This window comes from Argentina silus (genome assembly GCF_951799395.1).
Source record: "Argentina silus genome assembly, chromosome: 11".
In the NCBI taxonomy this organism is placed as follows: Eukaryota; Metazoa; Chordata; class Actinopteri; order Argentiniformes; family Argentinidae; genus Argentina; species Argentina silus.
In genome coordinates, this window is record NC_139665.1 from 18,543,243 (window position 1) to 18,567,835 (window position 24,593).

General features: G+C 42.1%; 1 protein-coding gene across 2 annotated transcripts in view; it reads right to left on the reverse strand.

Moving 5' to 3' along the window:
• trappc9 (trafficking protein particle complex subunit 9) overlaps nucleotides 1–24,593 on the reverse strand; it is a 153,441-nt gene that overhangs the window by 110,811 nt on the left and 18,037 nt on the right. For both annotated transcript variants that reach the window (XM_083680159.1, XM_083680158.1), the window contains 6 exons: nucleotides 24,271–24,397; nucleotides 23,088–23,233; nucleotides 15,756–15,841; nucleotides 11,326–11,452; nucleotides 10,013–10,145; nucleotides 6,368–6,531 (listed from right to left, as the gene is read on the reverse strand). In XM_083680159.1, the coding sequence (XP_083536285.1) occupies nucleotides 6,368–6,531; nucleotides 10,013–10,145; nucleotides 11,326–11,452; nucleotides 15,756–15,841; nucleotides 23,088–23,233; nucleotides 24,271–24,397 (783 nt within the window). The remainder of the gene's footprint in view (nucleotides 1–6,367; nucleotides 6,532–10,012; nucleotides 10,146–11,325; nucleotides 11,453–15,755; nucleotides 15,842–23,087; nucleotides 23,234–24,270; nucleotides 24,398–24,593) is intronic.

Genomic DNA, 24,593 nt, shown 5'->3' on the forward strand with positions numbered 1-24,593 from the left:
ATGAAGTAATGGAGGAACTTGTTGAGAGGTTTTCGCCGTAAATGAAGCAGAATAAAGACACAGCCATGAAGACACACAGCTTTTCCTGGCTAATAGAGGCTAAAAAAAGTACAAGTTGTTGCTGCTGCGCTAAGGCTGTGAAGTCAAGAGACGCGCATACCAACGTGCTAATTATAAGCCCGATCTGGGGGCTGGAGAAAAGGGGTTGTTTCAAAGCATGCTCTTCTGCTTGCAGCTGTCCATGGGGGTTACTTCAGCTCACATGTGTAAAGCCTGAACTCCATAACACGCAACAGATGACATCTGATAACAGAACAAGGTGTTGATAATGAAAATCGGATAAAGAGAGGGTTTTTTTTAATACTTGAACTGCAATAGGAGCTTAAAAAAAGCTTACAAATGTAAGACAGAGGGCCATGGAACAATTGTTCCAAAGGACTAGAACAAGAAGTCCTAACCTGATGAACCCATGTCTCTACAAGAACACAGCAATGAATATGCCTCAGTGACTTGTATTGCAGAGGACGTACCGTAACCTGTGTGCACCTGTCACGCAGACCTGACACACCAACCTGACAGGACACCGGGTGTACAGTTCATGTACTATAGGGAGGAAAAGGACAGTCCTGACTGAGGCTGCCAGAGAAGAGTGTCCTCCTCCTCCTCCACACACCACATCCAGTACTGCATGTCCCTCCCTGTCTGTCTGCTCATGCAAGCTCATCCTATACGTCAGATCACATGAAATCAACAATGTATACTCCAGACTACAGTGCCTCTTGCCCTTGCAGGAGAAGGGAACAAGAGAACAATAGCTTAGATTGAGGGCAAGAAGAGAGACTTCATGTAATGCAGGGACTAACCCAAACACTCACCTTGCGTTAGGCATTTGTAGTACCAAAACTTGAGCTACCATTGAACATTGGGGTTTAGCTCTATACAATAATAGGAATTATGTTGTTTAAATATTTTAATAGACTAATATAGTCCCACAGACAATCTAAATTGCCTCCATCCTCTCAGCTAGGCTGTGTAAAATGACCTAATGGATCACCCAAAGCAAATGCATCACTGATGTTTCTAAGGCTTGACAGTTTAGGGGAGGTCTAATTGTATGTTTCTGTTTTCTGTTATTCTGTTTCCTATCCTACACCCTATCTCTATCTTATATTAACTAGGTCTCTTTTGAGGTCTCTTTTCGAGTGCCTCTTTTGAGCTTCACGAAGCAAGCCGAGCCCCTGCTGTTAGAGAGAGTACATTTAGGGGTGCACTGGGGAGAGAGAGAGAGAACAGAGGCCGCAGATGCCTTCAAACACAAGTAAATCTTCAGCACTCAATTATGTCTTCGTATTTGAACTCCGTAAGTGAAATAGGCTTTGCGGTATCAAAGGAACCATCAAATTTCATCAAACTCACTTTACTTTAGAATACCAAAACACTGGCCGCATTAGTAATCACACCTGATTCAATGAATCCATTGCAACAGACTGAAGAGTGAAAACTATACAAGAAAGGGCATTGATTACCTCCAAGAGCCTCCAGGAATATAACACAAATTAAGAAGATAAAGGTTATTCTGTCGACACATGAGCCGGAGGGAAACTGATCTGTCATTAAATGGCCTCCAAAGGTCTCCTATATCTACCTCAGCTGAGGTAGACTTAATTAGTTTTGGTGCTTTTCTCTATATAATGATCTAGATGTCATAGACCACAGGAAAATGGAGAAAGTAATACCCTCAGTGTCACTGATGATGATGAGCCTGCAAGAGGGACACTCATTTGAGTTATGGCTGTGTGTGTGTGTGTGTGTGTGTGTGTGTGTGTGTGTGTGTGTGTGTGTGTGTGTGTGTGTGTGTTTTGACAGAGCCAGCTATATAAAGTAACCATCAGCTTTACAGGACCCAGGCCCATCAGAATGAAATCCTGGCCTCAGGATACAGTGCATTCTGCATTCGGAAAGTATTCAGACCCCTTCACTTTTTCCACATTATGTTATGTTACAGCCTCATTCTCCAATGGATTAAATTCATTTTTTTCCTCTTGAATCTACACACAATACCCAATAATGACAAAGGGACAGTTTTTGTAGAAATTGTTGCTAATTTATTAAAAATAAACAAATTAAATATCACATAAGTATTCAGACCCTTTACTCAGTACTTTGTTGAAGCACCTTTGGCAGCGATTACAGCCTCGAGTCATCTTGGGTATGACACTACAAGCTTGGGACACCTGTATTTTGGGAGTTTCTCCCATTCTTCTCTGCAGATACTCTCAAGCTCTGTCAGGCTGAGTGGGGAGCGTCGCTGCACAGCAATTTTCAGGTCTCTCCAGAGATGTTCGATCAGGTTCAAGTCCGGGCTCTGGCTGGGCCACTCAAGGACATTCAGAGACTTGTCCCGAAGCTACTCCTGCGTTGTCTTGGCTGTGTGCTTAGGGTCGTTGTTTTGTTGGAAGGTGAACCCTCGCCCCAGTCTGAGGTCTTGAGCGCACTGGAGCTTTTGTCATCCGTTCATCTTTCCCTCGATCATGACTAGTCTCCCAGTCCCTGCTGCTGAAAAACATCCCCACAGCATGATGCTCCCACCACCATGCCGCACCATAGGGATGGTATTAGCCAGGTGTTGAGCAGTGCCTGGTTTCCTCCAGACATGACACTTGGCATTCAAGCCAAAGAGTACAATCTTGGTTTCATCAGACCAAAGAATCTTATTTCTCATGGTCCAACAGTCCTTTAGGTGCCTTTTGGCAAACTCCAAGCGGGCTGTCATGTGCTTTTTACTGAGGAGTGGCTTCTGTCTGGCCTGATTGGTGGAGTACTGCAGAGACTGTTGTCTTTCTGGAAGCTTCTCCCATCACCACAGAGGAACTCTGGAGCTCTGTTAGAGTGACCATCGGGTTCTTGGTCAACTCCCTGACCATGGCCCTTCTCCCCCTATTGCTCAGTTTGGCCGGGCGGCCAGCTCTAGGAAGAGTCTTGGTGGTTCCAAACTTCTTTCATTTAAGAATGATGGAGGCCACTGTGTTCTTGGCGACCTTCAATGCTGCAGACATTTTGTTGTACCCTTCCCCAGATCTGTGCCTCGACACAATCCTGTCTCGGAGGTCTACAGACAATTCCTGAAAAAAATGCACTGTGATCTGTGGGACCTCATATAGACAGGTGTGTGCCTTTCCAAATCATGTCCAATCCATTGAATTTACTCCAATCAAGTCTCACAGATGATCAATGGAAACAGGATGCACCTGAGCTCAATTTTGAGTGTCATAGCATAGGGTCTGAATACTTATGTAAAGGTGATATCAGTTTTTAATTTTTAATAAATTAGTAACAATTTCTAAAAACCTGTTTTCGCTTTGTCATTATGAGGTATTGTGTGTAGATTGATGAGGGAAAAAAAATATTGAATGCATTTTAAAATAAGGCTGTAACATAACAAAATGTGGAAAAGGTGAAGGGGTCTGAATACTTTTCGAATGCACTGTACATAAAGAGGATCCTGCGGTCACTCTGGAAACGTCAGATCAATTCCATTATCAGCCGACTCCCCTCTTTCATTTCTGATTTAAATTGTTAGAGCGCCCTAGTTGAGAAACGGAAAAGAAATAAAGCAAAACAAAAGCTAATTTCTCTCAAGAGTCTCCTTGATCTATGGCTACTCCTAAGATGTTATTTTTTTGCAGTCAAGGTGCAACCTTGATTAGGTGGAATTTGTAATTGTGTGAATTGAACCGTTCAAGATGCTTCATAACTGTGATTCTAACTGTGTGACCATGGGGGTGATACGGGCAAGAGCAGTGCTTGCTGAGAATTTCCTCATCTACTGACACCAGAGAGGAACATTGCTGTTCAACTTTGTAGATCTCCTCAGGACTCGGGGTAGCATTCCTGAGCCGTTGTTATCCTTTTCAATCTCTTAGTTTGTGGCGACAACCTGATCCACACAGGGTGTAATGGATTCCTATTCAAATCAGAGACCCTACAAAATCAATGATTTTCATTCCAAAATCACATCAACTATTATCCTTGCAGCATTCCGATTGATACGCTTTAAATCATAACTGTAATGCACGGACGCATTTCGGCTTGTGCCTTCTTCAGTATACGAATTCATGCACGTATGTCGGCAATGTGTGCGAAATGTGTATGTGAAAACTACATTTCTGTCTCATTTCCTGCCTCAATCAATATTCAAATGTTATATTATGTATTACCTCTCAGTTAGCAATAACCATTTAGAATTGCCTCAGGGCACCAAATCAACAGCACAACTTCTCAACGCTGAGCCACACTGGGATCTGCAACTGGTACCAAACAGTCTAATTGATCCTCCATACCTCTCCCTGGCATAGGTAATCCACAAGGACAACCGAGGTCTCTTCCAAATCAGAGTATCTGGCAAGAATCGCAAAGGAAATCAGTGAAGATCTCTGCCAAGCTACTCCTTTGGGGAATGAAGCAAGGGCTTCTTGATCACTAAGTGATGGAAAGAAATGAGAGGCTCCTCCACTATCCAATTTCTGTAATTCTCTAATTACATCACATCCACATTTTTGCAACCAGAGCAAATTGTAAACAAAATCAATCACCAACAGCATTCTTAAAAGTCTTTTCACAAAGCTGTCGAAAAAGTGTACTAGGTAGACAACATACAGAAATGGATCAACAGCTTTTACTTTTGTAGTCCAGTAATTGGATTTCCCATAACACTTCATGCTTTTATCCCCAAGACATGATGACCCAGCAAAACAGTTTCCTTCCATCACTGCCTTTTAACAATTTATAATTACATGAAAGCGATATTGACTACCTCCCTGAAATTAAGCTTAACCAACAGGCATACAACCACTTCCTGTTGATATAAGATTGTATCTTGGTGAATTCCATTGTCCTACGACAGGTGGTATCATTCCTACACAACGCTCTGAGCCTCAACCGACTTGTCTTGCAGGACGTGGCACCAGTCTTCAGAAATGAAGAATAGAAAGTATAAACCATAAATTAAATCCTAATTTGTGATACAAATGTGTAGTACTGCACCATCCCATTAGTTTATATGGGACTGCTACTGTGCTTGGCTCAGCTTGCTGGCTGGCTGACTCACTAAACAATCTGCTAGTTTTCGTTTACATTTCCAAACTAAATAACCTGCACCTTCAACTACAGAAGTCCTTATACTAGTTCTACTATCAAGGTCATGTAACGAAGAAATGCGCAGATTTTTGACAGATTTATTTTTTCAGTTAACAGCAGTCAACACACATTGTAACCAATGTAATGATATGACAGCATATATTATCCAGGCTACTTCTGATCTATCTATCGATCTATATGAATGTTTGATGTACGAGACAGATCATGCGTGTTGCAATTCTGTTGCAATTCTGCAATCACTGGAGTGGTACCATGACATCATCATTACAGTCGATAAAAGGACAAGATCATTCCACACCATGATGTGAGCAGACTGGTGAGACAACACAACACTGCACTGCACTGCTGGCAAGCTACTGAACATATTCACCTTCAACAACTTCAACTACCACCTTTCTGTTCATGACAGGCAACTTTAAAAGGGGAGGAGTGTTGTGTTTGCAAGTCCAGTGAGGTCAACTGGATAACTGGAAGTGAGGCCTCAGTCCAACCATCTACAATTTCTATGTTAAACAAACACAGTTCTGTACATGGCCAGAGAGGGATTTAAAGCATGTACTAATGGTGTACTTCTGTTTTAACTCTAGATACAAGTTTACTTTTGAGCTGTATGTCTCTCATTGAAATTTAAGCAAACTTGGCTACAATATGTTTCAGACAATACATTGTGCACTGTCAGCTATAGATATAGGAGGAGAGGGAGTGGGAGAGACAATGAGAGAGAATGGGAGAGAGAAAGAATGAGAGAGCGAGAGAGAGACAATGAGAGGGGATGAGAGAGAATGAGAGAGAGAGAGAGAGAGAGAGAGAGAGAGAGAGAGAGAGAAACAGAAAGAGAGGGAAGGGGAGAAGGAGAGAGGCTGTGGAGATCAGAGGAGAAGAGCAGGTGTTGAACAGTGATCTAACACAAAGTGAAAAGGCACGAGTGCATCAAAGGCGAGGAACCAAAGACAAAGACCAGTGACCTCCATGGCAGCCGAGAGGACGGGGAGTCACAAGGGGAGAAACAAAGACAGAAGCAGAAGGAGGGGGAGGGCATCATAGCAAACACTGGGTAAAAACATGACTATCCATCAGTACACAGTGTACTTATTTGAGAAAAATATTAAAACCAGAAAGCGACCACAACAAATCAATCAATTCATCAAACACTAGTATTAAATATTATTCTGAGTCAATACAATAATACACACTGAAATACAAAGAATACCTTTGGTGTTGACAATCTTGGAGGTGACCTCCAGTGTCTCCAGGTCTTCAGTGCCAATGTTCTCGAGGGTGATTGTCAGCTGCTGGGTCTCTCCATTGAACAGCTGGACGGACACACTGCTGGACAGCTCTTCCTTGGACATGGGCTGGAGTGTGTGTGCAGATCTGCAGGTACAGTAAAAGGGGAGACATCATTTTATTTAATGTCTCCTTTATTTATGCAGGTAGTCTCATTGTGATAAAAAAAAATAACATTAACATTCATTCATTCAACATTAAAAATAACATTATCAATCATCATCATCTTCACAATACACAGCATACCTCAAAGTATTTCAATGCTACTTGGTTATTTTACATGTATAGGTTCTCATGGGGCTCATGATTTCACACCATCCATACATGCAGCTTCGCAATAACTGAGTTGCATGTTTTTCCAACTTCAGAGAGTTTTTATTTTCTCTATGTAAGAGAAGTCAGTCTACATTATTGCTGTGCCAGAGGAAGATGGGGCTAAACTCTGCTGAGGTCTTACATCAGTCTGACCAAACATCCCTTTTCAAACCCAAGATGTTTGTGAAAGTCAGTGGCCATGAGGAAATGCCGTTCCTATAGCAGTGACGAGCCTGCAGGTTGAATGTGCTCTTTAACCTTGCAGATTGAACGTGCTCCATGTTACCTGGGAGAAATGCTTCTAGACACTGCTCAACACGGGATTTGTGACTCTGACTGACTTCATGTTGTGCACTGCACGCAACTCTACAAACACACAAATACACACACGCACGGGCAAGAAAACGCATAGACAGACGCACGCACACACATATTCAAGGCAATTGGGAAGGGTAATCAGAGGTCAGAGTTAAACCTTCAGCTGTTCTTTTCAACCTGTCTCAAATGGTCTGGAAGTTCAGGAGATAAACAGAAAATAGGATCTTTTGGGACACATAAAAAATAGATAAAACATAAGCAGGATGTGATCTTCATGTAGCAACTCTGGATCCACTTAACATCATTTGTAATGAGTGTAAACATTTCCGACAAGCTAGGAAAAACAATCCTGAAATCATCAAACTTACATAAACCTTCCAAGCCTAGCAGGCTATCATAAAGGGAACAAACCTAACAAATAGCATATTAGCAACATAGGCCTCTGTTGGAGGGTAGAGGACCTTCAACATCACGCCTTGCCACGTAGGATTGTCAGTGTAAAGAGGAATAAACTAGTAGGTCATGGAGAGAAAAAGAAAAGGAGGGGGTTATGAGAGACAGGATAATGGGGAAAATTGAGATGACTAGTGAGATTTGGGAGAGCACAGGAACATACTCTGAACAAGGCACAATGAGGTATCATACTTGGTAATGGCCAAATCAAAAAGATAAATGCATTAGAGTGGTGACTGAACAAAAGGATCCATTCTGTTCCCAATAATGACTTCAAATTGAATATCAACAAACTCTAGAATATTGAATTGTGGATGCGCTGAAGCACTGCCTCTCTAACTCTGCTGGCACAGAAATCGATACCAAAGGCAGTCTCAAAATGATGTCTGTTTATTGTTCACCAGTGAGCACCAGGCACAAGAGGACTTTCAGGAACTATAAAATATCTGTTTCATAAAATAAAGTACCATTAAATACAAACTTTTCAGGAGCCACCATAGCATTTCCACTGAGGTGTCAGTAGATACTGGTAGTTGCAATGCAGATATGACTGAATTGAGTGACTCTTAAATGAAATGAAAACCCTGTTAAAATAATCATGTAATGCAATGCATCTTACAGTGAAGAATGTGTCAATTGCTCAGTTGTATGTGTCCCTAACGAAAACAACTTCCTCAGTAACCGACAAATATAATAGAGACTGTTATGGTTTGATGCTATGAGATCGATACCCAGCCCAAATGACCCTTGCAGCCTCCACAAACACAAAACAAAACTGTTGATTTGTCCCATTGTACACACCTAATCTAATAGCCATAGAACCAAGATGGGTTGCTTTTATATATCCACTTTTTAACTATTTAACAGTACGGTAGCTAAAACATCTGCCAGAAAGCACGGGCCCATAACAATGAGAGCATCGAGGAATATAAATAAGAAAGTCAATGTGTTAAACATTGGGTTAGTAACGTACAGTAAGGAAGCTGTTTTTTACACGTTTGTAAATCTGTAGTGTCAGACCTATAAGAGGACAATGGGGTGTGTTCTAGACTAACAGAGAACTCTCCTGTCTACCTTTGGAGCCCCAGTGGTCCCACCAGTCAAGAGGGCAGGCAAGATCTTATTCTGTTCTATTCACTTTCCTGCCTCTTTCTGTCTGCACTGATCTTAAAACACAGGGGAATACACAGGTGACATCAGTTTGTCACACTCTCTGTGTCAAACGCTGCTAAAATGCTGGGCTTAGGAGCATGGCTTGTGCCATACAGTTTCAAGGAAAAGTTGGCCCTTGACTTTTAATCCAAGAGGTTCTCCAAACCCCTCCTCACGGATACTGTTTCCTCCTCACCATGTTCCTTCTGATGTTCCTTCTAATTTGCATGATCAATCAATTATCTAAAATGGTTTAAAAGATTGGTTATATCTAAAGCATGCAGCATGTTCCTCCGATGTGATTAAAGTCTCACTATAAAGGACAGTCCACTATCAGCCCCACTTTAAAAATAGAGCAAACAGCAAGAAATATGTCCAACACCACTTGTGTTTGCAACAGTTAACTGATATGTGGGATCGTCCCTGATTCTAGAATCTTGCAAACAACCTTGACTGAAGGTTCATGGGTTTTCCAATGAATGCTAAATATCTTATTGGTACGTCTATGTTAACAGTGAAAATTATTTTCTGTTTAATGTCAGGAATGTACATTGTCATGCAAATTTTTGGGAAATAATGTGTCAAATAATTAAATTTTTAATTAAAATGTTTCTCCTGGTCTAACACTCACTGACATTGAATCATAAAACGCAAGAGCAGACATCAGAATGAAAACAAAGTGCCCATAAGTCATTAGCATACGATGAGCTTACTGTTTAAAATTTGTGTTTGTCATCTCCGGTGGGAGCTCTTTTTTTGGAAATTACTATGCTCTGGAGTATACATACGACCTATGCCTGCCTGTCCCATCCACCATAACACACACACTCCACTATTTGAGAAAGTGGAGACCTTCACAAATGTGCATGAGCTGTGCATTTTCAGCCAATTTTGGGAGAGGCGAAATTGCAACTGTTGGAGTGATTGATACCAAGCAGTGATTAGCAATTGGTTGACCGAAAAGTCTTTCCAGAGGTCACTGTGGCATGTACACTGTACTGGATGAGACGTGGAATTAATGAGACATTCCTTATGAGGCAGCTTAAAGTGTTAGCTTTAGTGGATTTACTGAATCGGGACAGAGGGAGATGATGTGGAGAGTGTAGGTTTTGGTGACAAAGTCTATCACGTGGCTGACCTTACGCTGCTCCCATCCTCCAGCCTCCTGTTGTCTGTCTTATTCTTGGTGGGAATAAGACAGAAAAATAACATTTCCATTTCACAACAGACAATAAATGACTATTCTTAGTGTTTCTAGTAGGAAATGTTCTACTCAAACATGCACTGTTTGGGCAGGAGTATGGGTTTGGGGCAGGCAAGAGGGCCTCACCGTGGTAGAGAGGTGCTGATCTGGAGACGAGGTAAGGAGGGAACCACCTCCACCATGCAGCCACTGGTCTTCACGCTGGGCAGGCCCTCCAGGAGACAGTCACTGGTGACCCCGAACACAGAGGTGTGGTACCCTGGAGGGAACAAAGGAGGGGAGGAAGAAGGGAGAGATTACAGAGATAATATTCATTATAAGTGAGAATAATTGCATTGAAATGTGTCACAACCCTTGTTTGGCTCATCAAGCACTCCAAGAACTTTTCTCCAAAAGGGTGAAATTGAGATGAATACGTTTTAACGGATTATCCAATCCTCTCTAAAGTCACAGAGGAAAGGGTACTCGTATATATCTAATATGAATGGTAGAAACATAAAGCACTGCGTCTGAGGAGAGAGCACAGGTCTGGACTCCTGCTGAGGCTGCTCAAAGACTGAGGGGAATCTGTCACACTACCGATCCCTTCCATCCCCCCATTAACCCACCCCTGCCTCTGGAATGAGGATAATCATGCCATTTGTCTAAACCATGGTGACAATATTACAAGCAATTACTGTCATGTAAGATTATTAAATGACGAGAACATAGAAATGAACAATATCCTAATTCCCCACGCACTGATGTTGACAGCACTGGAATTAACTGACACGCATGAAGCCTCTTTCTAAGATGGAGGTCAAATATGAGGACGTCAGGTCATCCTATTATAAAGATTAACAAGATTTTTGCTTTTTATCAAAAAAATATATCATTTACATTTTGAAAATGAGATTTTCTTGAGTGTCTCGAACAATATATACTTCTCCCTATGAGTCAGAGCATCAACAAACTAGGTACCTAAGCTAGAGAACAAACATAGCTTTTCTGAGCCGATACAGTCCTGGCCCCTGAGGCCTTATAGTGTGTGTGTGTGTGTGTGTAACTAGAAAAGGCTAGGGAGAGAGGAGCATGAGGCACAGACAAATCATTTGTTTCTTGTTTTTTGTGTTCCTGGATGGTTGGCGAATTTGAATCCATAACTTTAAGTTCTGGAGTCTTTGCAGTCATGTAAAATTAAGGCACCAAGCTACTCTCAATGAGATGGGATACTGTGCAGTTGGCATGGTTGAACTTCCATGCCTAAAGGTATAAAGGTTGATATATATATATATATATATATATATATATATATATATATATATATATATATATATATATATATATATATATAAATAAATTATACATATATATGTTTTTTATTATATATATATATCAACCTTTATACCTTTAGGCATGGAAGTTATATATATATTTGGGGTTTGGGCTGCTGGACTCACCATTGACAGTGATGTTGCCTGCAGTGCGTGGGACCCCTACCAGGGTGACAGGGTACAGGCCAGACTCAGCAGGCAGAGAGAGAGCAGCAGGCAGGGACTCAAACTCAACCCCAGAGGTCAGTAAGCCCTGGTCAGGAGAGGGAGAAATAAGATCACCAGATCATTCAGAGATGTTTCATCAGGTTACATTTGGAGATTATTCAGAGCAGGACTAATATCTGTGAACTCATCTTAACATTGGTCATTATTATTCCACTGAAAATGTGTGAGGCATGAATGTTAGCGCATAAATGTGGGCGGAATTGCAGTTGAGAGATTTCAAAAACAACCAATTCCATTTAACTGTAACAAAAACAATTAATTCTTCATTAATTGTTATAAATGAATTGAGCTGCAATAACATGGCTTGATAATATGCGATTAAAAAATGTATAAATTGGGTCGTACTGTTAAATGTGCTCTAATAGTAAAACATTTAATGGAGTCTTTGAGCATGAGGTAGGCAACGGTCCGATGAAAACAGTGGGAAGTTTAACTCACTTGGGAAAAATATGCAAATATGGTGGCATATGAAAAAGTCACAAAGTCACAAAATGTCAAAATTGATTTGATTAAAGTCAATTTGGCTTTTAAACAAAATTAAGGCCCTCTAATTAATCAGATTTCACAATTCCGATGTGACACTTTGATAAACCCATAATGGCACGCGTCTCTCTCCCCCACGGGACGTCTTTCGGTTAACTGGGTCCTCGGTCACTGTGTTTGTGGGAGGGAGTTTTTCACTGTTACATCTAATCAATCATCCTAATCTACCCGTGATGTTCTGGAGATGAGATCCCTCCCAGCACGCAATGCCTATTTCCTATAGAGAAAATTGCTCTTGTTCACACCATGAGCGAAAAAGAAAACTGTGGCACTGCAAATATGTCCACAAGAAAGGAGATTGAAAATGAGTCCAACACAATCTAACGGCAGGAAGAAGGAAGAGGGGGAAAAGGAATCCAACTACTCAACTGTATGACTGGAATATGCTGACTTAGTGGCAGCCAAGGTGTTTGGTTCCAATGATCTCAAAGAGGATGACTTTGAAGGTGTGATCATGTCCCATTTGAAACCAAGCGCCTTGGCGATGTATTTACTGTAAACTACTGGTGGTTACATGAACACTCTCTGGTCATTAAAGAGGATGACGTAATGCATGCAACACAATCAATCCTCTATCAAACAGCAGACGCTACCTCACAGGAGGGGAGGGGGTGTTGGGACTAGCAGAGAGCCTCTGTGGTGCCGTGACTGTGATTTAAAGCAATGCCTCTCGCTATACTGAGAGAGACGACACCCCTTTATTGGATAACAAATATCAAAGTTAACCTATTGGAAATAACTCATTTGCATCTAGCCTTGAAAAGGTTAATTAGCCTGCTCCCTTATGCTAACGATTAGCCGGTTTGCATAGTTAGCCAATTGCATTGTTTGAACTGTGGGTATAGTGACCTCATCACTCTCGATCATTGCAAGCACAACTACTTCTAACATTCCATTTCCCTTTGAATCACACTGGTGTGCTTTATACCTGTGTTTTATGACAGAAATACGATACTGATGGACCAATTTGACATTGTTAATATGCATACATAGAAAAAACATGATCGTGAACACGATAAACCAAAAGAGCAAGTTATTAACCAGGGGGGTATTCCAGAAAGAGAGCTTAGAAAAGTCAGAGTACTCTAAAGAACTCCGGCTTGAGCTAACCTGAACGCTCAGTTCCCGAGGGACTCAAGAGTCCAATGATGCTGGTAAATCACACCTGGATGGACTTATTTCAGTTCACAAGAAATAAACACTGACCACTCCATTGAAGTAATGCAGGAACCTACAACAAAGTCAGTGCCACCTTTTCATTGCATTGCTAGACTTAAAATGATCTAAAACTATGATGAAAAAACAAATGTCATATGACATGTTGCAAAATATAATATTGTGTTTATGCCATCTGTGATTTCAGACTAATTCAATGTGGGAATGTAGACTCAGCAGTGGTTGCACCTTCTACCTACAGTGCCAGACATAAAAGACAGTTTTGAGAGCTAGTGCCAGACAGGGAAAAAAAAAAAAAAAAACATACTTGCTAGTCTGAGCAGTCTTCCAAATATGGATGATTAATTCTAGTTTCTCATTTTGTGCAGTAAATGATCTCCATCCGTCTTAATTGCTTGAAACTTCCAACCTTGAAAACTACCATTAAACAAATTACTCTTAATAATTGAACGAATTTATCATTCACAAAAATTACAAGAGAATGATATGGTTTCTACAAAAAGTTCTAATAAAATCATTTACACAAGCAACTAAATTATCCTTCATGAAAAAACAACACACATAAAGCCTAGCCAATGTGAGATTTCTTTGTTTGTGAGAAGGAGGGGGGGGGACCCCCCCTCAGGCAACCCCTGTGAAAATGAAAGAGGGGAGTAAGTGCACCACTTGAATAGAAAATCAATAAAGCACAAAGCAGAGCTGGGTATTACTGCTGAAGTCGTGTGGCGACTAAGAAGGAGGGCTGTCTAACTGCAGGGTCACCTTGGTGGCAGGTAGACGGGAGGAGAGTGCCCTTGAGTAGCTTGAGGAGTTGAGTCGCATCGCATGCAGCAGAGTGGGTATTATGTGCGGTGGATATATCTCACCCTGGCCCTCTCTGTATGTGGTATGGACAGGAGCTCAGCAGCCTGTCTGTCGATGCTATGAACACCATAAAACAAGGAGTGGAGGCTGCAGGGTGACCCTGCTGTCACTCTGTGGCTCCCAATCACTACTGTGCCACCTGAGGCTGCCAGCTGCCATGGAGCAGGAGGAGGGCTCAGCCTCCATCTGTGTCCTGATCAATGTACCTACATGAGATGTGAGGAGGGGCGAATGATATCCCTCTTTAATAGCCCTGTGTGTGTGTGTGTGTGTGTGTGTGTGTGTGTGTGTGTGTGTGTCTTTTGCTGGTTATGGGACAGTTTTAGACTAACCCTTCAACAGAGAAGGGGAATTATCCTTCATCACCATTTGACCTTCCGCAATCCACAAACATGCACGCATGCAACGTGCACAAACAAACACAAAATGACAAACAGTAAATCCCTGTGCTTCGACACCTCCCAGATGTTCGTAATTGGGCATTGTCAGTGGTACCTGTGAACACCACCGCATGTTGGTACAACACCATGCAGGGCAGCTAAATCACCCACCTGGAACTGTCCGAGTACATCAAGGCTCACCTCTGAAAAACATGTCTAGGCCTCTAGTCATTGTTCAGAGTCAGCCACAATCCTTCATGGCCATTTGGTCTCAAGCCTCCAATTAAAGGCCCCATCAATTTCAGCACGCGGCACATTGTGAGCAGTGCGCTTAGAGACGGTACAGTGCAGCGGAGTGCAAGCCTCTATTTGTTGCCTCTTATTGACAAAGGCTGATGATTGTTCTGCATTTCAATGCTGTCCCACATCAGTGCATACATAAACAAACATTCCACCCGCGGTAGCCAAGCAATTCGATTCAACAATCATACGCATGTGTGAACCTGGGAGAGAGGAGTTTGGACCGGAGATATCGAGACAGAGGAGGAAAGTGAGTGTGAGTGTGTGTGTGAGTGTGTGTGTGTGTGTGTGTGTGAGTGTGTGTGTGTGTGTGTGTGTGTGTGTGTGTGTGTGTATGTATGTGTGTGAGTGTGAGTGAGTGTGAGTGTGTGTGTGTGAGAGAGAGAGAGAGAGAAAGAAAAAAATGGAGAAGGCGATAGAGAGAAAGGGAGTGATAGAATGCCACGAAGGAAGAGAAGAGGGTGGTATAGTTGGGGGGGGGGGGGGGGGGGGTCCTACAATAACTGATCAAAGTGTGCAAGACTTAACGGCTGCTGTCACTAAGCAGCTATTAAAAACGTGATTAAATTGGACCACCTGATGGCTAATGGGGCTTGACTTTACACTGAGAGAAGGAGAGCGGACGGCCTCTCACTTACCTTAATAGAGAAGCTCTCTGGACTGACAGGATGGCGTGTGAAACCATAAAACCTAATGACACCGCGGGGGGTTTCTCTACTTCTGTGCGCTTAGTGTCAGCGGAGAGGGATGGAGCTGGTTCTCTCCCATCGCATGCTATCATTATTGCATTAAAATGTCAGAATAAGGCTTCGTTACATAATCAAAGATAACTACAATGTATTATCACTGTGAGGGTCTCTTGCCCTAATGCATTTCTTGGGTATGTGATGGGAGGAGGGGGGTGGGTTTTATTTCACCCGAGAGGCCTCGCCAACATCTTCTCAGGCACTTTTACGAAAGTTGTTGTCGAAGTTGTTGAATCTGTGTTTCGACCACAAATGCCTGACCGTGCCTGATGCACTAAAAGTTTATCATCATCAGTTGAGATGGCAGTATTTCACTCACCATGTTCTCGACGCGCAGTTCAAAAGGCATGGGGTTGTAGACCATGAGCTGCACCTCACAAACGTCTCCTTGAACCCACTGGAAATCTGAAGATAAAAGATAAAACAGGAAAATTAGCACAGACATACTGTTATATGGTGTGTGAAGCATGTGTGTAAAGATGTTTGTAGGAATAGGCAAGTGGAGTGTGAGTCTGAGTATAAGATCATGTGAATAGGCAATGTAATGTAGATGTGTGCATGCCTCAAGCACATCCAGTTAACAATCCATGACACTACTAAAGCAAATAGAACATCAGTTTATTCGACAGTGCAAGCGCTCCATAAATATGTACATTTCCAATGTGTTAATGAACATCATTAGGCAATGGAGTTTACTTGAGGCAACCGAAAACCAATTAATTTGAATTGATGCTGGAGCTGCTCAGGATGTAATGGAGACCTTTCAGGGTTCACCGTCAGTTCACATAGATGAGATTTATTCTGTAATATTGTATCTGTAATATTGAAATGAATATATAGCAAAAGAGTAGCGACTATAAAGACCTGAAGTGATAAGAAATTATGTTAGCCAGCATCAACCTGTTTGCTCTGCCTCTGGCCAGCGGCAGCCAATACCTCCTGTTGTCACACCAACAATCCCAGATTGCCCCTTTAAATTCCACCTTCCACCATTATGGACACCACTTTTCGTTACCAACAAAACTAATATGAAATAATATTACAGTATATTGATGCAGGAAACTTCAGCCTCATTCTACACTCATTAACGCGAAACCAATTTCACCATCTTGTCATGGGAAACAAGGTAAAGTACAACATGGCCTCTTGTCAGTTATCATACAAATGGGTTGAATGACGCAGGGGGGAAAGTATCTGTTTTAAGCATCATAGTCTTCCGTGTCCATGTTGTGAGCGCAACCCCTCCACTAGTCCAGTGTATTTGTGAGCTCCATATGCAATAAGTGGTCTCACAAGAGAAGGGCCTGACAAATCCTAGCCCAGAACCTAGTGGGCGAAAGGATTTATGAAGAGTTAAACTCCAGCCATCCACCTTGGGAAATTAAAACCCAGTCGAAAGAAGGGTATCTTTATAATATAAATGCCTTGGAAAGAGGTCCCTCATATCCTCATGTCAGCCTCAGAGGTGTCTTCTCATCGGCAGCCAATTAAACGTGAAATATCCCCGTGTTAAATGGCGAGCAGAGCTGCAACCATCTAATTTGTGTTGGCCTCTGTACTGGCTCCTCAGGTGGCCACCTAGTCCTCGTACAGAGCACTGGAAGGTTCAGCACTTGGAACCTTGGGGTGAATAATAATCTGGAATGTTCCAGTTAGTCAGAGTATCCATGGTCAAATAAGCATAGCATGTTTATTGGTGATTGAGGCATTTTATTTTCAAAATGTTTCTCAATTGCTCTTCTCATTTCATGCAGGGAGACTGGTGGAGCAGAAAAGCCACTGCTGATGTTTACTGGTTCCACTGAATGCTGACAGAAAGCTGCTGTAAAACTATCTGGCAAGGTAATCTCTTGTTTTGAATAATGCATGCACATGATTCCTGGGCAACGGAGCATAAAACATGCATGTGAAATAGTGCTACCCTAGAGCAGAAACTGTAACGCATTCAAACAGAACCATTCAAACAAAGCCTGGTGTTTAACTGTAGAGGGCTTGTACGCATCACTTCAGCAAGGGACACATTTCAGAGACAATTTAATGGATACAGGATTCAACAGGGAATAAGTCTCCTTTCTTATCAAAAATAAAAAATAAAATTAAAAAAAGGTCCATTTACACAAACCACTGCTTATCATTCCCACAATCAAAGGTTCCACACAAGCTGTGTGAGTTTGTTGTGGCCACAGAATTATTAGAACAACGGACCTTCTGTCATCTCTGTCGCTGTGGCTGTGAATATCGACAAACTCAGACTGCAAGGGTAGAACACATCGGCCAGTCGATCTGTTATTATTACCCGGTTCTGTTTCGAACAGAAGAGCAGAGAAATGAGAGAATGAATCCATACTGCTGGCTACAATGACCATATTAAACCCTCCGAGAATCCACCTGCCAATAGCCATTAGGGCCACAGTTATTTACTAGGCCGTGCTGAGACAGGTGGCTTTGTGCATTACAGGGCAACATTAACATGTCCTCGCATCCTGACACATAGTCAGTACTCCAACGTATGCCTACACACACACATGCATGCACATGCGTGCACACACACACACACACAGACGATTTATCATAGTCAATGAATTTTGGCACAATTGTCTATGGAAGTGTATGAGTGACCAATCCATCCTACAACTTGTTAATCTCAGCATCAACCAATTACGAGACACACAGTGAGAGGAGTCACCGTAGACTATGAGGTAATTCATCATTGCTCATGCTCATTTTCCATTGGCTTCCTGGTAAAGCTGAATCAAAAACACTGTCTCCTGCTAGAAGTCTGTAATACAAAAGATTTTTCCCATTAGCAGTAAAATGTCAGAAGGCCTGGTGGTATATTTGAAGAGTCATTTTTCATTCCTCTTTGAATTGTAGTGGCTTTGTCCAGCACAGTTAAATGAGCCCTGCTGGTGTCACCGCCTCACATCTGCAAAGGCAGAGAAAGGCTTTAGCGCTCTCATGTGAGGATGACGACGCAGTTCCATAAAATATGTCCATCTGCTCTCTAACGATAGCCAGGTTTATAGGATTTCTCTCGGTTTTCATTGACTGCATCTACTGGGCTCAATACGACATCGGAGAGAAAGGAACTACAGCCTCCAGTGAAGAATCAACCGACTGAAGTAAACTCGCAAATCAAGAACGGGAGATTTGCAAGTCTCACATGAATTCAGTTAAAACCCGAACCTGTTATAATCAATTAAGAAGTGCTTATTTTAAGACGTTCTCATGGAGTTCACTCTACGCTACAGTTTGTGCTGTGAGTACAAGCTAGGCTAGGCTTGAGGGGCGTGGGAGGGGCCGTAAAGGAACGAAATTCAAACGGGAAATGTTTGAGCCTCATTGGGCGCCGAATGAGACATGAGAGGTATATTACCCGTTCAGTTATCTTTTTGCAACTCCTTTACAGTCCTCCTCCCTCTCCTAACCCTAACCCAATACATAGTAATGACCATAGTTTGAACGTTGAGGCCTCAAATGCTACTGGTCTTTGAACCTGTACCATGTTCAAGATTGGCCCTTAGGCCTATTCTTCGGGTGACAACAGAGGTAGTTATACATTGGTTACTGATACATCTATATGACGAGAAACACGGTTACACTAGGCCTCCTGCTTTTTAACAGGGAATTAGGACCAGCATACTGTTTCACATGTAGCACTGTTTCCTATTGCTCGGCCCAATCCTGTATTTAACCCTTGAAGAAATACATACAGAAACTAAATCATGAATGAAATTCTTTTCAATCTCTCTAAATGAATGGTGCACTCCATAAGAAGCACTATGATAATTCACCAATAAAATGTAATCAACAACTGATAAAAAGCAAACAAGAGACCATATTGGTAATTATAGTGAATTATGGTTTTGTTGCATGTATTCCACAAATAGATTGTGTGTGTATCTGTGTGTCTGAAATGCAACAGTTACAGCCCCTGATGGGCTTTAGGGGTTCGGGCACTTCCCTCCTGCCCAAATTGAAATGCATCTGTGGTCACAGTGGGAGCCAACCACTCTCTAACAGCCTGTCTCTGGGCCCTTTGCCCAGGGAGCACTTAGAGTGCAGACATGCCAGTTAACCATCGGTTCACAAATAAGACCCGTTATTTTTTCCCAAGCATTTTGCTAATAAGAAACTGCTGCATGCATAGTGGGCTGTCTCAAATAGAAGACAGATAACATTCTGTGTGCATGAGAGCAATGTAAAAAAGATCTACACACACTAAACAATGTGTGACATTAAAGTCACACGGTCAAGAACAATAAAGAAAACTTTTGCTACTGTATGACTGCCTAATGCCATTTGAATGAGAACAGCATTACTATTCTATCGTTTTTAATTGAAGGGAAGCAGTTGAATTCAACCGAACTACCAACAACATGGGGTCCCCAAGCCAGTTTACCTTCAGGATAATGTATGCAAATATATTCACCCTATTCAAATGAATGCTCAGCCTGACTCCAACAGAAAACACACTAAAGATAACCACTAAATCCAATATAAACAATGCACACAGCGTGATGTTTAGATAGAAACCAAGACAGGGAGGTACTGTAGCTTTGAGCCTACACACAAATAGACCCCCCCCCCCAACCCCATCTACTGTACGTCCCCAATCGCTGTCGGAGAAAATGGAATACACAAATGAAAAGGTATTCACTATCTAGCAACCTTTTCCACACTCGCATCTCTCTGTACGTACATACTGCTGGAACAGATATCACCAATATCAAAAGAAAGAGATTCAGGCAGACTTGGCAGTTCTTAAAATCAAGCCTCAGAGCAATTATAGGAAAAACAATCTCACATTACAGAATCCCCTGTTTTATAGCTCAACATCAATCTGCTTTATAGAATATGACACAAAGAGAAGCCTAGTAAAACACACACACACACACGCACAAGCACACACGCACACGTCTTCTCAGGGTCTGCCGCTCTAGAGCTGCACAGCATACCTCAGAATGCTAATAACTTTGACCCTCCATCAGCAGAATGAGAGAAAGAAAAGCGAGGGGGCTGCAGTCAGCTTTTAAGGGCCGACAGTTGTATTGCCAGCAGAGACAGGGCGTGCCAGTATTGGTGTATCACAGTAATAACCCAAGTTTCACGCACATACTGGCCATTTCACTGCTTGCAAAGCGCATACGTTATTCCAGAAGTAGCTTGATGTCAGTCATTTTTAAGGACATTTTGAGGGTATAAAATCATTTCAATTATTCATTATGACTTCAGGTGATTCTGCCTCTGGCAATTATAAAATGTACAGTACCAGTCAAAAGTTTGGACACACCTTCTCATTCAATGGTTTTTCTTTATTTTTTTATTATTTTCAACATTGTAGATTAATACTGAAGACACCATAGTTTTGACCGACTGCTTATACCAATAAGTAATTGATGACCGAACAATCTATGCAACTAAAATTCAACTATTCAGCTAAAACTAGAGAAAACTAAGTGCACTTCATCTAACAAACAGTGGTACTGTAAGCTAGCCTCTGCACAAAGACAAACAATGGAATAGATTTTTCATAGGGAGGTGAATGAGAATGAGATACATGCGTATGTGGCCCTAATCACAACTGGGTGATATTGATTTGAGTGTTGTCCGCGTGTCAGCAGCTGTGGTGACGGAGCTAATGTGTAGTTTAGCGTGGGAGGACATGCCTGTGCATGGCCTAGCGTGTGATGAATGCATGTTCACAGTTACACGCCGGCCCTACGGCATTGCTGCCTTCGTGCCGGAGGATGACTCGAGAACGTTAGAGAGAGCTGTAACTGAATTAGCCAGCAGTCAGACCTCCCGGGGAGCAGACTGAGGTAGGGAGGCTTGTGATCTCACACAGATACAAGAGCCCTGGACGTCATAGCAAAAAGATTAAATCCCCAAGGCTCTACCTGTACTGTATGCCTGTCTCTGGATAGAATCAGATACAGCAGCTTTAGAGTGACATCTAAAATCACAGAAACAGTGTTGTTGTGAATTAATTGTGCATCTTGTACTGTATTCATTGGTCCATTCATTCTAGTCTCGTATATGTATGCTCACCATAGTGCCCTGCATGGATTCAAAATAGAGGATATCAAACCAAGTCCACAGTATTACTTCATTGCCTAGTCAAAGTATAGCATTTTAATCATTTATTTAGACATACAGATTGATTCAGCTTAAAATCAATTACCATCAAATCATAAATGATAGATGTATAGATTCAAATGGCCAAACTGTGGTATGAACTCTATCATAACTCTTAAGTACTTCAAAGGACTCTCTTCTAATGTCTTCGAAGTGTCCCTGACTCGGCAAAATGAGCGCTTGAAGAACAAACATAAACACACGCCCACTCAAACAGACACCCAGCATCACACTACTACTGTACATCACAAAGCCATCTTTGCTCAACATCTCATAGCTGCTCATATATTCAGCTACCTTTGGATCTTATTAAATTGTAACATGTCTGGAATCACATAAAACACTGCATGGATGTACCCTTGACAGCACGCAAACAAGTTGTAGTTTTTCATGCCCCAAAGATTTCCTGCCAGGGCTAGGAGTGACTCACTACTGCGTAGCCTTGGTGTGTTTCCTTCCTTTCGCCCTGAGTGACGAATCTACCTTTCTGTGGCAGTTTGGGAATTTATCAGGAGAGTGCATTAATTCAGAGTTGGGGCAGCTAAGATGATATTGCTTGTTTACAAGGGCAGGCTGACAGAGTGTGGGCAGGTGGCCACAGTGAAATAAAAGTAATGAATAATTGATCACATTGAAAGCACTTTCCCCATTAAGGAGTTATTCAAATTAATGTTTTGCTATTCTTCCCATCCTGACTTGTTGTTTGTTCCTTAACCAGTTAAGACATGACTGTCAATCTTGTTTGCAGTGAGGGAAGAATTCACTCAAATAAATCGGGTGTTAGAGACGTTGTCCTACAATTCACTCTGACGTTTTAACACAAAGATGTTTGTAATTATTCACGACACAATATGCATGACAAATTAAATTCCTTAGATAATTTATTTGAAGGATATTTGGCCTCATACTTGTGTTACTAAGCACGTACAACAACAGCATCACACTATGGGCAGAGCTCAGCTATTCTCAAAGGTCCACAACAATGAGCGACAAGGGAATGGATAAATAGAACGGTTGCAGTCAATTTGAAAATAAACTTCTAACTCCCATTGTGTTGAGTCCATCTGATTTGGCAATGCAACAGAGATAAGCTGGAAGCAAAGAATTCACACTCACTCAATTCTATGAAAAGCCATCTGTCATAATCACGAGTCTGCCAAAATGGGAGAGTTTTTAAGATCCTTTAACAAGGAAACAAGTATATTTTAGGAACAAAGAGCCAGCTCGACTGAGACCAATGCAAGTAGGCCCTGGTTTCATTATGTAATTAGTCAAGCATGCTGAGAGATGAATTTTCTCAATGATGTTAAAGTACTTAAACACACTTCACAATTAAGATAGAGCAGGCCTAAAACTGTTTCCCTTTCGCATGGCATCGTCAAAATCTTCGGGTGTTCATTGTGAATGGAGTAATGTGTGTGTGTGTGTGTGTGTGTGTGTGTGTGTGTGTGTGTGTGTGTGTGTGTTGGGGGGGGGGGGGGGGGGGGTGTCTTATACTGTGTGTTGTGCCTACCTATCTTCTTGCAGCGCTCCTCTCCACGGTTGTGCATGATGATGGGAGAGTAGATGAAGGGACTCGCAGTGGACATGTTTTGTCCCAGCAGGCCTTTCACTTTGTGGGGGCGGAGGCTGCCAGGCAGATTGAGCAGCTTCACTGATCTATTTTGGTGTGAGAAAAAAAAAAAAAAAAGAGAAAAAAGTTCAATTTTATCTGGCCATATCCATTAAGGTGCTGAGAGAATGAGATGGATTCTTGTGTGGACTGTGCCAATCAGATGGCAGAACATAAATCCCTGAGTAGTAGAGGAGAGGTAGTGGATCCCTGAGATTCCAACGTATCTATCTGCTGACACAGTGCTCTGAGACGTGTGAGTGGAGCAAGTTCAGTACTTATCACCTCAGGGTGGCCATATATCTCCCCCTGCTACAGCACCCATACGCTCTGGCCACTGATAAGCAGGTGGGTGCTATCCTGACACACACTCCCCCACATGGAGTATACAGTACTTACAGATGGTATACCCCCCCCCCCCCCCCCCCCATCCAGCTTGTCCCCCCACAAAGGACATACTGATACAGAGGAGAACGTAGAAAACAGGGGGACAATCTAAGTGTGGGCTTTGTGTGAACATAATTTCAGATTAACTTCGAGGATATGCATAGTGCTGTTTTGAAAACGCATACATAAAAAAATGGCAACACTGAAACCAGAAGTAATTTATGGATACCTTCACTGACAACTTTCCATGTTTCGTGTTTCGAATTTTGGAGCCAAAGCAACAAAGCCCCAGGCAAGCCAAGCGATTTAACAGTGATCGTTTCATGATAGACTTCACTGAAAAGCAAATCAGTAATATTTCACACAAATACATTTACAAGTAGGGGCTAAATCATACTGTCATATAAAATGTCCACTTAGATCTCAAACAACTATAACTCTATATTATTACCAGGGACAGAGGGCGAAGAATACATTTCAATCAGTATAGCACCATCAAAGTTACCTGACATTGTGGAGAGGAAATATGTCAATTGATTAATCACTCACTCCACACACTGTAGCAGCCATCACAGTCACCTATGATGAGCTCATGTCTACCTTTATGAGACCAATCAGAAGACAACTGTACATAAACCAGGCGACTGAGGTCAGACAGCAAGACACTCCTGGCCAATCACAGCCTTGGCTGACCTACCGGATGATGGGTAACTTTGTGAATGGCACAGGAAGGAGCTTCAGTCCATCAGGCAGTGTGATGATCTCCATTCCACCTGGGCATTTGGAGGTGTAGTTCTCCAGACTCTGGGTCACCTCTTTCTTCTCTGTGGACAGACAGGGTCAGTAGTAGAGTGTTAAGACAGTAAAGCACCCAAGTGGTGTCCAGACTCCTATAGGAAACAAATGGTCAAATAACCTTCCTCCCCCTACCATGGATTGTGAGTGACATTTGCACCCTGAAGGGTTAATGCTGGAGCTTGATTATAAAATTGACCATCGCTAATTATCTCCCACTTGTAG